At 34.4% G+C, this 14,525-nt stretch overlaps 1 protein-coding gene across 2 annotated transcripts; it reads right to left on the reverse strand.

Moving 5' to 3' along the window:
- Positions 1-8,365: 8,365 nt before the first annotated feature.
- LOC113497561 lies at positions 8,366-11,790 on the reverse strand. Of its 2 annotated transcripts, XM_026877267.1 has the most exons (3): positions 11,669-11,790; positions 9,362-9,498; positions 8,366-8,867 (listed from the first exon to the last, which is right to left on the reverse strand). In XM_026877267.1, the coding sequence occupies exons 2-3, from the start codon at positions 9,487-9,489 to the stop codon at positions 8,666-8,668; spliced, it is 330 nt and encodes a 109-aa protein (XP_026733068.1). In that variant the 5' UTR covers positions 9,490-9,498; positions 11,669-11,790; the 3' UTR covers positions 8,366-8,665. The 2 variants fall into 2 exon arrangements, with proteins under 2 accessions (XP_026733068.1, XP_026732987.1); XM_026877186.1 differs by lacking the exon at positions 11,669-11,790 and having other exon boundaries at positions 9,362-9,648.
- Positions 11,791-14,525: the final 2,735 nt, after the last annotated feature.

Below are 14,525 nucleotides of genomic sequence, written 5' to 3' on the forward strand. Positions count from 1 at the left end.
CATGATTAAGGACTCCGGTTGGGTCCGAAACTTGTCGGGCTACCCCGATAAATACGCGTGAGTAAACCGTTACATCATTTAATAATTAACTGATATGATCAAAGTATTGAAACAACTACACAAAATCCACTTTATAATCTTAGTCTCATAATTAATTTAAATACAAATTTAAATAAAATTGTTAACGTCATTTGAAAAGATATCGTTTACAAGCTGAACCATGACCTAGGGTTAGTAATAGGTACCTATAGTCCTACCTACAATATACACTATAGGTGTAACGAGAAATACACTACGAGTTGTTATACATTGCCGGCTGTGATACTTCGCGTTTGATACGAGAACTGCACCAGTCCGCAATGTATTGCGATTTGCACGCTATTTCTCACCTTGTCTAAGAGTCTTAAATGTATTATAGAATACATAATAGTGCAATTATCCGTTTATTTATAGATCGTTACACCTGTCATCAGAGATTGTGCAGTAATTAAGTTAATCTTTTCTTGTAATCTTTTAGGATTCCGTACGCAAAAAGTAAAAATTGAATTTTATAACTGAAGGTCCACTGTTTGTCGGTCTGTCTATATTTCTGTCTGTTGGTCCGTTCATTCATCATCAGTCTGTAGCCAATGAACAGAGGTCAAGTAGCGTCTGTTATGGTCGCTTTGTAGGTGATTGACAAACAAATTTTAGACGTCAAATAAATTTAATTATCCGACCATTTTGGTCTTCTGTTGCGTAACGGAATTTGTACGGAACTTTCAATGTCGCGAGCCCGATTCGCACTTGACTGGTTTTATAAAAATTGCTTCATAATAAATAAGTGTCGGTGTTTACCTGAGTGAACGTACATAATATTCAAGTTCTCATTTTTAAGTGGTTAGCATAATATCTCTGTCTGTCAATAATAAGTATATCGTTTAACTTCCTGCCTCATAAAATGTGACATTTCTGTTGTCGTTAACAATCAAACTATATTCGAAATCGCAAAGACATTTGAATTATAAAAAATATCGATATATTTGGGTGTCATTGTGCATGGAATTTGAATGTTTGTGGAAACTCCCTCGTCAGTAGATATAATTCCTAAGTGTAGGAGCAGTTTTTTTTTCATATTAAGAAATAAATTTCATAAGAAAATAAGTATTTTCAGTTACCAAGGGACAAATTTTAGATGTTACAAAAAGTTTTTAATGCATCAACTAGTATTCTAGGTACTCTTTTTTACATCCACAGTCTATTTTATGGTTTAATTCACAAGTCTAACAATAATACTTCTTTTACAGCTTACCATGTCAGCAAAAACCTGCATCTTCATCTTGGCCATCGTACCCTGCTTCTGCCAGAGGCCTTTCTACGCTGGTCTTCAGCCCATTGGGTTCCCAGCAGTCGCATCGTCTGGCCTCTCCAACCGTTTCCAAGACGAACCCATACCAGCTCAGTTGAATGGAGACAGGGAATATGCCAATCGCCTCAACAGCCTGCCACAGGAAAACCAACCTTTCTTCTTCGTCAATAGGAATCAAGTTGCAAGTAACTTGAAGAATCCCCAGACGTATCCTGCAAGACCTAGTGGATTTAATGAGAATAGACGGAGTCGGGGCTAAAAGTTGTATTTGTTAATAGATTTATTGATAGAATGACAAAAACAGTCAGACGAAGAATTTTATATGTAGGACGGGAAAATTTTCCAAAGATATTTTTCTAAAATTCTAAAATGAAATTAATCATGTCAAACCACAGACTCGAACCTGCGACTCATGGCTATAAGCAAAATTTTTTGTATTAATTAAGCGTAAAAGTTATCATAGAAGTTATAACATTTGATAAAATAAATGCTGTAAACTTATGTTCTTGAAGTCCTTAAAATTTATGCAAGTGTTGCACCCATAAAAATGATAATAGTTTGAGGGAACTAAGTTAATAAATCTATTGAATTAATCTCAACCAATGGATCAAAACAAAGTATTACTTTTTGTATAAACTTTAAATTCCCCGTATGTACTTGTTATTCGACCGTAGTTACGAGTGGAATGACGTCAGATGCCAGTATTTGACCGTCTATGTTTACTAGTAACATTAACACGAATTGCTAAAATATCGCAATTAGGTCGCGAGCTACGTTTTGTAAATATTATCGTATGCCATATATACGTTTGTAACACATTGTTTGTGATAATATGTATATAGGTTGTTTAATGCATTTCATCATTGTGCCATAAATTAAGGACAAATTGAAATAAAATATTTAATTGAATTCAAGTAAATGGAGTTGATTTTATTATACTCTCAGAGAAAATTGCCATGTGACTTAAGACAGAAAAAAGATGGACCGATCTATTTTTTGCATCTTCTTTAAAAGCCATTAGAATTATGGTGATGGTGATGAGTTATATTCTATCCCACCCATAAGCTCAACCTCATAGTGGACTAAGGTTCCATTCAGATGATGCGAGAAATATTGTGCAGGATGTGATACATTGCTGGCCATCATACATCACGTTGGGTGCCCAAGCTACGCAGCTGCACAAGGTATTGCAACTTGCACGGTATTTCTCGCATCGTCTAAATGGGCCCTATGGCAGGTAAAAGTAAAAGAAAGTTACGATAGTTTTGGTACCGCGATGAGAGATGTCTTCACGACTCCCTCATTATTTCCATAACGTACTTAATAGTACCAGGGCTAGGCAATGACTATTGATCAAAATCAGTCATTGCTTTAGTATTATACATGAGACATCTTATTGGAACATGACAAGCTTAAAACCGAGACCTTGAGAAAGAAATACAACACTCTATATATTACAGTTCCTCACACAAGTAAGTAACACTCAGTTCCTAAAAGCGCTCTTATATCAAAGTCATAAGATACATTTTTGAATTTCATAGAGTGTACAGACTTGTGGTTGGCTGTATATTATACAACCATTAATATGGTAAAGTAGGTTCTCAAAGTCGTTAATGTCTTGAGTTTAGCGTCTCTCCCTTGAATAATGTGTTCGAAGTTTTATCTGAGAGACATCCTTACACAAAAAGTGATATCTGATCGTGAAAAATTACGATATTAAAGTGAGCACGTACTTTTCGTAAGTGAAAAAAGAGATATGAATTTTACGAGATTTATTCTTGAAAACGAAACTTTACGCGGCGAGATGTCTTTTGAAACTTTATTTGAAACAAACATTTGTGTGGTGCACATGAATATTTGTAAAAACCCCCGCAACAAAATAATTAAATTCCTTAATGTGGGGGTAGTTTCTTTTTTAAAACATTATATACATAAATAAATAAATGCGGACAACATCACATACATTGTTCTGAACCCAAAGTAAGTTGCTAAAGCACTTGTGTTATGGAATTCAGATACAACGAATATACCACAAACACCCAGACCCGAGATAATGTAGGAATGTGATTTTACATTGGCCCGACCGGGGATCAAACCCGGGACCTCAGAGCTAGCGAGACCTTGAAACCGTTGCATACGCCACTCGACCACGGAGGTATCCCCAAAGAAATTTCCACGATGGCCAATCCTGTTCTAAAGCCAATCGGTACTAGCAGGTTCCAACGACTTAAACTAAACCGCCCGACCTCCCGTCGTGTCCTATTTGTACAAATCCTCATTTTTGCTTTCTTCTTTTTTAGACTAGGAAATTATTCTTATTACCTCTTCTAAGACTATATGTTTAAGAATAGTAGCTACTGGTTATTTTTTAAATGCATATCACCGTGAAATGTCACTAAACTCAAATTTTGTATGTTAGCTTCCATTGTTTGCTTGAAGCGGAGGAAGGTTGCAAATTGATACAAAACCAACATTTGTGTTTCGTGGAACATTACATAATGGTGGACGAATTTAGTTGATTGAGATTTGTTTGATGACTAATATTGATTGACCTGTTTTCTAAAAATGTACTGGTCTGCAGATATCTGCAGATATATTTTGACTAATTCGTGGAATTTGTGAAATTAGGCCTTGTAGAGTTAGGGCGTGTAGTGTCAGAAGCTTGGCTCTACTTGAGATCTGATAACTTTTTGACAGTGCGAGTCATATGAGCTCGTCTTTGCAACATTTTACATGAAAATGTTTTTGGTGGGATTTGTATTTTTCTCCCTCCCTCTAAAGTTTTTGGGATTATTTTCTAGCCGATCAAAATGAAGTAACGATTCCCTATTTATCAATTTATATCGTGGTAGCAGTTTACTTTTGGAATGCGGTAACCTTTTGGGGTAATCCCGCCTGCATGACAGGCATCATAACCCAATGAGGTTCAAAAATAACAATGGCATAAACGTCTTGGATTTTATTTTTAATAATTTTCAATTTCCGATGTCCTTGCACAATCCACCATTGACCAAAAATTCCAGGGTATGTTAGATGTTTTAAACAGCAAAATATTTATTTAAGAGGATTAAATATTTAAGAGTCATTTTATTGTCGTTATCAATTTTAGTATTAATTTTACGGACCTCTTTAAACTATGAGCTTAAGTATAGCATGAAATATCTACTCTTTTACACAGCAAAACGGGCCTTGAAGAATGTTATTTAATTGCCAATACACTTCGACAGCTATTAAAGAAATTAATTATGTAGCAGTGACCCTATAATGAATTTAACTCTGCTCCTAATTTCTTTTGAAATATCTTTTACAATAGACGCTTGTTCGATCTTTACATTAGCTGGCTATAATTTTATTATGAAAAGGTAAAATAAAGTTATTGATATTAAGAGTAATATTAAGGTGATTTCCTATTCGCAAAAAAAAGAACTCTGCTATTATAGACAACATTGTTGCGCGCGAATTTGTCTGCATGGTTTTGAAGATAGAAGATAGAATATAAATTTTGTGATCTGCTCCTATTAATTTAAAGCGTAATGGTAAATATCCTTTCACATTATCGGACCATGCGTTCCGGAGACTTTGTGACAGGTATAATTTTTTCGTGCACCAAGAATTCAACGCATTGTTATGCACCGACACCAAAACCGCGGATGACGCAGCACTTCAGTTTAGGTGCAGTCAGACACTCTTTAAGACAACTTTTAAGAAAGTGGTTTGTTTTCTGTAAAGGCGAAAATACAGGCAAATGCTACTGTAAGATGTTCAACACTACCTATGTATATCAAAGTTGAGGAAGTAGGATGGCACTACACTGTATCGGCGTTTCACTTCCGCAACGACAGCTGACCCACCTTATAATCGCATAGTACCGGCACGGTTCTACAGGTACTATAAAAAATCAAAACAGGCCCAATTTTTTGTATGTAGTTTTCTTTTCTCTCCACATAAGTATATTCATTTAATTTATAGATATTTAATAGAAAATTTCATTAAGCCTTACCTAAAGCCAATCTATGAAAACCCCTCCCTGAATTTTCATTACCGTCGTGAAGACGCAATAAAAGTCGTAATTTACATTTTTTCATATTTTCAGAGTTTCACGTGTTCAATTTATGAATGTCACTTACTGGGGATACTCGTATTTTATAAGCTGACAGTAAATGGTCCTACTTTCTTCTGAAATTACAGGGGTCTGTTTGTTAGGGTCCAGTGCCCAAAGGGTAATAACGGAACCCCATTATAAAGGCTCGTCATGACGTTATGAGCCGCGGTAGTTAGACTTAGTTAGTTGATTTTTTACATACATATAATGTATTTATATTTTCGCTTTATCAACAAATAATTAAAATAATCTTTAAACGCAGTGAAGGAACTGTTGGTCATTTAGACAAATATTTTTACACCGAATTTATTTCTCATTCAACGGAACCCATCATCATGGGTCTGGTTCACACTTAGCCAGTTTTTAATATTTACATTTCATCTTAGAGAAAATTTACTGCCCACTCACTAGTCCAGTTCTAAGTAAGGTAATAAACATTCCAAGTTCAACAGTTAATCTTGAATATTTCTCACATGTAACTAAAAATAAAATCTGATTAGTTTATCTTGGTACAGCAGACAATTATGTTATATTCAATGTCCTACTAGGGTGACAAGATCATTTTTTATAAAAATATTCCGAAAATATTTACATCGATAAGTTTTTAAAATAGGAAAAAAAACACATCGTTTGTACCTGTTTACCAGCTACGGTGCCACAAACGAACACACGCATAGAAATCAAACTTGTTCTAGTAATTTTTTTTTTAGTGGTTAATAAAGGAGATTGAAGATGATCATAATCCTCAATGCAATAGTAATAGCAATGAGTAACTATAATAAGGAGTTAAGGACTTACAATTCTAATGAATGATTTCATTCCAAGATAATATCACCTATTAACCCAAAATGATACTGACTTCCGTAAACCAAGTACAAAATACTAATGACAATATTCACCCCAAAATAATTAAATAAACTTCGACGACGTTTCTCGAGAAAGGCAGAATCGACCTTTATAAAAAGGGGTAACTAAAAAGCAATTAACGACGTATCAACAAGTAATTAATGAACAAACTTTGGCTTAAAAGAGGGAAACTTCTTATCTTAGCATTTGAGGGTGTGTAAAAGAGACGACGCTCTATAACTTGTAGTGCTGTCACGCTTCCACAACGGTAATACTATTACTATGAGAAGTGATGGTGGGCCCTTAAGGCTGCCTACCGGCCCACACAACTGGCCGGTGGTAGCCCGCGGTCGGTGTATGAAGGATTGCAACGCATTGCTATACACCGGTTCAGATTTAGTCAGTAAGAAACTATCGTGAGAATGATTCATTATTAAATGATGTAACGGTTTACTCACGCGTATTTATCGGGGTAGCCCGACTAGTTACGGATCCAACCGGAGTCCTTAATCATGAGCAGACGCGTCGGGATCGCGAGTTGAACTATCGCGCGTGAGTAAACCGTTACATCATTTAATAATTAGTCAGTAGGAGTCTGACACTACTCATTTCCTACCCCTAGGGAGTGGATGTCCATGAGGATTCCACCGCGTTAAAGCAAAAGGCCCAGTAAGGCTGCGTTTCCACCACAGATGTGCGATGGAAATGTGTCGTGCGAGGATGTCCGTTGAACCGTTTCCACCAGAGCTGTGCTGACAGAGGCGAAGTAAATAAAGATTCTATTGGTCCTTTGCAAACACATTCCTCGCACGTCTCTGTTGGAAACGCGGCCTTAATGGGAAGAATTAAAGTCATTAATAATGACTTTCGCATTATTTACTCCAACAATTTAGGGCACTTAATTGTTTGAAGTACTTATTAAGGCATAGAACGAGTATTAAAACAAATGCTAAATGATTTATGATAATAATTCTTTGGGAAGTTGGAGTTCCTATTATTTATTGGGTGACCTAAGGGTGTTTGCAAAACTTGGATTTTTGATACTTTTTGCTTCTCTATTAAGGTTATCATCATTGGCCTAGCCTTTTCCCAACTACGTTAGGGTCGGCTACCAGTCCAACCGGTTTCAGCTAAGTACCAGTGTTTTACAAGGAGCGACTGCCTATCTGACCTCCTTAACCCAGTTACCTGGGCAACACGATACCCCATGGTTAGACTGGCTATCAGACTTTTCAAGCTTTTGACTACCTGTAACGACTGTCAAAGATGTAGGAATAACAGCCGGGACCCACAATTTAACGTGCCTTCCGAAACACGGACTAACTCGTTATGACAAAGATGGTCACCCATCTACGGACCAACCGCGTCAAGCATAGCTTAACCTGTGATCGAATCACTTATGCGGTTATAGCTTAGCCACGAGCTCCTCCTTGCTTCTCTATTAAGTTAAAATAAAAAAAAATACTATAAGGTTCAAGCAGGACAAGAGTTCTTAAAGGTGTTTGCAAAACTTTTGAACTCGATTTACAAACTGAGAACTTGATTTTTTTTTACTTTCTTACTAAAAAAATGCGCAAAGGCTCAGGACAAGCACACAAAGTCTTATCCTAAGTGGGGATCGAACCCGCGACACGACGATCAGTGAGCTTGGCATGGTCCAACCACTCGGCTAATCGGCATTCGTGCAGTAATGATAAAAAAATGATAAGATGTTTTATTAATTAAACTACTTCTTTTCTAAATTTTAATAATACTTACTCCGATAGGCAAAACGCTACAAACGTTTTTCATGATTGCTTTTGGTTTTTTTTTTAATTTTACTTTAATATTAATCAATAATTTATGAGTATTTTTACTATTCGATTATCTACTAAAAACATTCCATAGATAACACAGTACACAGATATATCACAATTCAAATCGATTAAGTATTAAAAATAATGTATTCCTCAATATTATACAACATTTAAAATTTAAAATATATCACAATTGGTTGATTTCCACTTGTACCTTTTTAGTTTTTTAAACTTTAAAAACAATATTTTTTATTCTTACAATCAAATGAAATTCGGCAAGTATTTCTTTTAAATATAGAATTTTTATCACAATTTCCACTTGTATTTCAAACACGGGAAAGATACTTTTCTAGTTGCAAGTTTCCTTACTAGCCTTCTGATGACAATTCTTACAGTTTGTCAATTTTTATAATTTGTACAAAAAATATGAGTCATCCTGCATGCACTATATTATTACCGCTCACAATCCTTTGACAATTTTCAACCACGCGAGATAAAATGATAATCTAGGCCACAAACAAATTTAGTTCTAACATTTCTAATCCTGCTACGTTATATTAAAAAAACAATCATTTAATTAGCAGGTTCGATAAAACTATTTGGTCGAACAGGGTACGTCTGAGGGTTTCTTCTATTGGCTTCCAAGGCTCTCCAATTGATGAGCCAGAAGGGTTGGTTGTCTAGAGGCAGGAGGCTTAATCTCTTCACCAGCTCAATGTCACCAAGTGCTTCTATTGGCAGGCTGATGGTTGTACTGTCTGCGCTGTCTCCAAACCTGGAACGAGTTGAAGAAATATATTGAGGGCGTGCTAGAAGTCTTTTTTCATTCTGTTAATTTATGGAACATGTTAAAACAAAATAAATGAGTTCACCATCCTTGTCTTGTACATTTTATATTCTTCTGGTATTAGCATTCTCATTCTTCTGGCATTCAAATGGTAAAAGTGAAAAATGAGTTTGAAGCAAATCCATCCAAGATACTCGGGAATACCGTACTCAGGACAAGCTTTCGTGGAAACAGATGATTGTAAGCGCTGGTCGAACTGCACGCACGCACGTGCGCACATTGGGTTTGGTATGGTAACCACTCTATCCATGCCGTTATATTGACTGTCATGGAATAATTGAAACCCTCCAGACCCTCCTAATATTTTATCAACTAATGAATAACCTTGTTGGAAATTGTATCATGTAATTTTTTATCAAATAACTGAATAAAAATGTGTTTTTTCCACATAAAAGTCTATAAATTTTGAAGGAACAAGTTACCTGTTAGCCAAAGGATCAGCAGTAGTGGTCTCCAGAGGCGGGAATCCGATGGGACCCCGTCCAGCATACGGTGACCTCTGAGCTAAGCAGCTGACGATCACCATTGACAATACCATGATAGACTTCATTTTGATGTACTGGAAAAATAGAATGACAAGAAAATTAATCATTTTTTTCTAAATTTGGTACTCTTAATCTTTATCTAAGTATCTAGGTAAATAATTCGATTGTACGTGTGTATGACACCGAAATACTCCTAAACTGCTCGACCGATTGCAAATGAGGTTTGAATGCGTTTGAGTGATGACGGCTCAGTAAGCATCTGTAGATACTATTATAGGTTTTAAGTTTGTAATTATTTTTTATTTTTTTTATACTAAATTCTGTAACAAATCTGACCTGATTCCGTTATTAAACGTCTGCCTTCTATCAAAGTGAAGTTTAACGTTAACCCAACGCTTTATCAATAATTAGTGTCGTGACATTTTGTTATTTCACCGACAAAACACTTGTTTATTTATACAATCCCTACTAATATTATAAATGCGAAAGTAACTCTGTCTGTCTTTCACGTCTAAACCACAGAACGAATTTTAATGAAATTTGGTACAGAGATAGAGCTGACCTTGAGAAAGAACATAGGATAGTTTTTATCCCGGATTTTTGAAGAGTTCTCTTGGAAACGCGATATAACCGCCCTCGACGCGGGCGAAGCCGCGGGCGAAAAACTATTATAAATATAAATATAAAAACCTCAATTATTTATCAACGAAACCACAATCGACATACAAAAATAACCACCACAACAATCTTATTAAAATAGGTACCTATAACATTCACTAACATTCGTTAACCGCAAGTATGACACAAAACGGAACCTTTACTATGATACTTTAATCACGACTATTGTCATTGTGGGAGTGAGATAGGGATATACAAACCTAATAGTGGCGTCTCGCATTTACGACAGCGAAATTTCACTTCAAGTGATTCAAGTAGGGGACTGATAGCTAACCTGACCTCTGTGGTCTTGATATAACGATAACACAAACTAATAAACTAGATTCGTTAACCTATAGTTAGGTATATATATTAACTAGAATTCAAAGGCGAATAGCACAGTCATCGATAAAAAGTATTAACAATGGTTAAGGAAAATCTGAAAGCAAAAAAACGTTTTGACTTGCATGTTTTGGTAGGGATTGTACTAGGCAAAGGCAAATTATATACATATTATGGTGTTTAAATAAAATCACAATCAAGGTTAAGCAACGTTATGAAACGATCAGAATTTTGGTGGGTCACATTTTTTTTCTTTATCCTCTTTGTACGGGGCCCTCAGTGTGGTGAGTCCGACTCGCACTTGACCGGTTTTTTTTTAATCTATGCTAGGTTTGATGTTGAATTGTCTAGCTATTTATTTTACACACCCAAATAAATAGAAATTAAATAAATATATTAAATTACTTTATTAAGCGAAATAAATAGATAATTCAAACAACAAAAAAACGCTTCTGCACAACATTTTGTTCATCGATCCAAATCTGTTAAGTCACGCCAAATTTATGATTGTTTCGGTTAATCATGTAAAAATAGATGTCGCCTAATAGTCGAGCATCAGGGTTCAATGTACTTTAACAAAAAATAAATAAGTCAACCTTAACTTAAACAATATGGCTTACAATCTAAATAACAACGATTTTAAATGAAACAACAACGAATAAATGATTTTATTCAAGGTTAAATTTGTTTAAACTTTTGTTAATTGTTTTTTTATAGGTCTATGCAATTTTATAGGCCTGACCGCAAGATATGACACAAAGCGTAGGTATATTGTAATGTTTATATCTTAACATAATATATCTGATTCACATGTCACAACATATGACAAAATGTTATTAAAACGGATTATCAAGAACAGTCACAATGTTTAGCAAATTTTTAGAATTCGATTTTAAAACATAAAAACATGGCATTTATATTATGAGACTATTATAATCAAAGGTAGTACCTAAATAATTTCTACTATCGCCATATATAGTATGAAACGCTATCACTTTAATTTGTAAAAAGTAAACATAAAAACAAAGCATAAATTTAGAGCGATGCATCAAAGAATTCGTTGAATGATAATTAATATTAGTTCTCTGGGACAAGCCTTTGTAACACGGGAAGTGTCATTTTCATTAAATCATTTTTTAAGTTGTTGTTCCGAAGTGCGGAACACATTTTAATATTCAATATATAAATGGCACTTAAATCAATAAGTAGCAGTTAATTTTATCACCATTGTCAATATTAACTTACCTTAAGAAACTATTTTGAAGTCAATTAACACTAAAACCAGAATATTCAACGTTTAATTGAAACCTATTAACACAAACTTCTGTCTTAACACAACAAACGTAAACGCATTAATAAACACAGCCCACAAGTATCTGGTTATATATAAATTAATACAAGTTAAAATAGAAAGAGATGGGAGATAGAGATAAGTATAAGTGCGAGCAGGATGGCGTATAAGATTTTATATGACGCATAGTGCAGCGTTATTATTTAAACGGTATTTCCATATGGTTTTAAGAATTGATTCAAATTAATTGTCATGACGTAGGTATTAATTTTTGAAGAAACTAATTAAGATACTCATTTCGATATTTTTAGATTTTAAAACGCAGAATCATTAAATTATTAATAGATAGATGCTTTATATTGACTTAAGGTATCAAACTGGGCATACATTTAAAAAATATTCCAATTTTATTGTAGCGATAATTTTATTTCACTGTCGTGGTGGTCTATTGGTTCTACGTATACTTGTATGCATGAGGTACAGGTTCGATCCTAACGCAGGAAATAATCACATTGCCAATGCGACTATTGTACATTGTTGTCCTGCAGTTTAACATATCATGTTTATCTTAATGCGTAAATTTTCTTAGAATACGCTTGCGTAGTGCATACCGGATTTGCATTTTTCTATTATTTTATAGCCGTACATGGAAGAATTATACTGATGAGTGACTTAGGTAATTGATAATTACGTATTTTTTACGATTTCCGTATTTGAGTTTTTGTAAGACTGCCAGATGCTGTTGTCACAATCAATTATAGATCAACATACATATGTACAAGTAATTTTATTATTTCGAATTTAAGTTAATATCTGCCTATCGGTTGATTTCAATGTAAGTATACTTATATCAGTATCTCATAAAAAAATAACTATCGTGAGGATGAAAGATATTAAAAAAAAATTCCGAGAAATACCTATTCATTTAGCTATATTTAAAAACATTCAATTTAGTAAAGTAAATAATATCCCGGTTTCACAAACATCCAAGTCACATGCACAAAGACTCCCGGTGTGTGAAAGAAGATCGTTGATCACACAATCACACAAACGTTTACTCTACGCCAGGATCAAAACTGAGACACATCGCGCACGGGTTTGGCTTGGTGACCTGAACCACTCGGCTATCCGTGCAGTAATAAAACATGATTTAGTTAAGACAAACTAAAGTTTAAAAGAGAGTTTTACTGCATTGTAATGGCAAGCCATTGCACAATGTTTTATATGTCTTATAAGTTTATTACCACTACATCTAGCCATTATCCTTGTAGCTCTTGACTTGTGTTCAAACTTAAGATGGACTTGGTCATTTTAAGATCAAACCAAGCACTGCTTCATTATTAAAGCCGAAACCACTAGAATTTTAACAATCGTCGTTGTAACATTTTATTTTACTGAGTCAAGTACTGAAAATTTTATGAGGAAATATTTTAACATATGTGTACATAAACTGACAAGACCAATTTAAAATTTAAGTCGTTAAATGTGCCGATAACTTCACAACAAGCTCAGGTTTTATAAATATTCGTTTATATGCAGTAACGTAGCAATAGTTTTCTATAATAAGTCATTTTGAACGATCGATATGGGTCCAGCTATAACAAAAAACAAGACACATACAGATACAACATACTCATATCATTATAGATGGTGGTCATTCACTTACTATATGGGCCTCCACTTATCTCTCTTCATTCACGTCCAAACTTCTTGGGAATAGACACGGTTCCTTTTATAGCCGTGCACGGGGACACAGGTTCAGCATGTGGAGGCCTTGTTGAGGGCTTTAATCACGAGACGTTGCCACCCCCGTTCTATTAAGGAACAAGCATGGAAAACCATCTTAAGTGCAAATTCTGGAGATAACTAATTATTGCTAAAGGTAGGATACTTACTAAGAAACTTTTATTATTTGCACTTTTAATTTTGCTAATCATTAATGTTTTTTTTCCGTTGGTATCCAACAGGTATTTAATGATAATAAAAATATGTTTGTTGGTAACATTATATCATACAATATCTGTAACTTAATGATTTCGGAAAAGATAGGAATTTTAATAACGTGAATATAATGAGGATATAAAATGTGCGTTCCATTACATTCTCTACTTCTAATAATTAATCTCTTTTTCCAGGAAGTACTTATTTAAAGATAAGGTAGGTAGTATTATAAGTACATGACATATTATATACATAGGAGAAAATATAATTAGACTTTCAATAATCATATTTCATTACCTTGTTCAGATAATTTTATTAGTAAACTTGTGATGGTCGTTTATTATCATTTTATAGTGATTAATTTTCAAATTATTTGCTTACCCGTATTTCACAATACGATGATAATTTGGAATTCTTAATCATGAGCTTTGGCAGCAGTGTTAAGTGACGATCAGGGATGTTATGAGTATATCATAATATGGAACTTCAGATAATAAAATTACAAATATTTTAAAATTAAAACTGACTATCGGCTAGCTTCGGATAATGATGTTATTTCTTTAGGGAATTTTGTAATTTGTCAATCTAGACAGTCGGTAGCGTGTCTAGCTAAGATCAAGTTAATATTTATCAAATAGTAAAGATTTTATTTTTTGTTTACTTAATTACAAATATCAAAATTATGAGGACGTATTGTTTGTTCCCCATTGACTAAAAAACGAGATCCAAGCGAGCAAAATCGGGATGCTAAGCTAGGCTAAAGTTAGTTTTCTGTCAAAGACGACCTTGTTAGCTGTGCTTTTGTGAGTCACCCGAGGTCCATACAAAGAGTAAGTTGGTTATCCGATGTGCCCTTTGAAAGACATTTTC

This window comes from Trichoplusia ni, chromosome 1, assembly GCF_003590095.1.
Source record: "Trichoplusia ni isolate ovarian cell line Hi5 chromosome 1, tn1, whole genome shotgun sequence".
In the NCBI taxonomy this organism is placed as follows: Eukaryota; Metazoa; Arthropoda; class Insecta; order Lepidoptera; family Noctuidae; genus Trichoplusia; species Trichoplusia ni.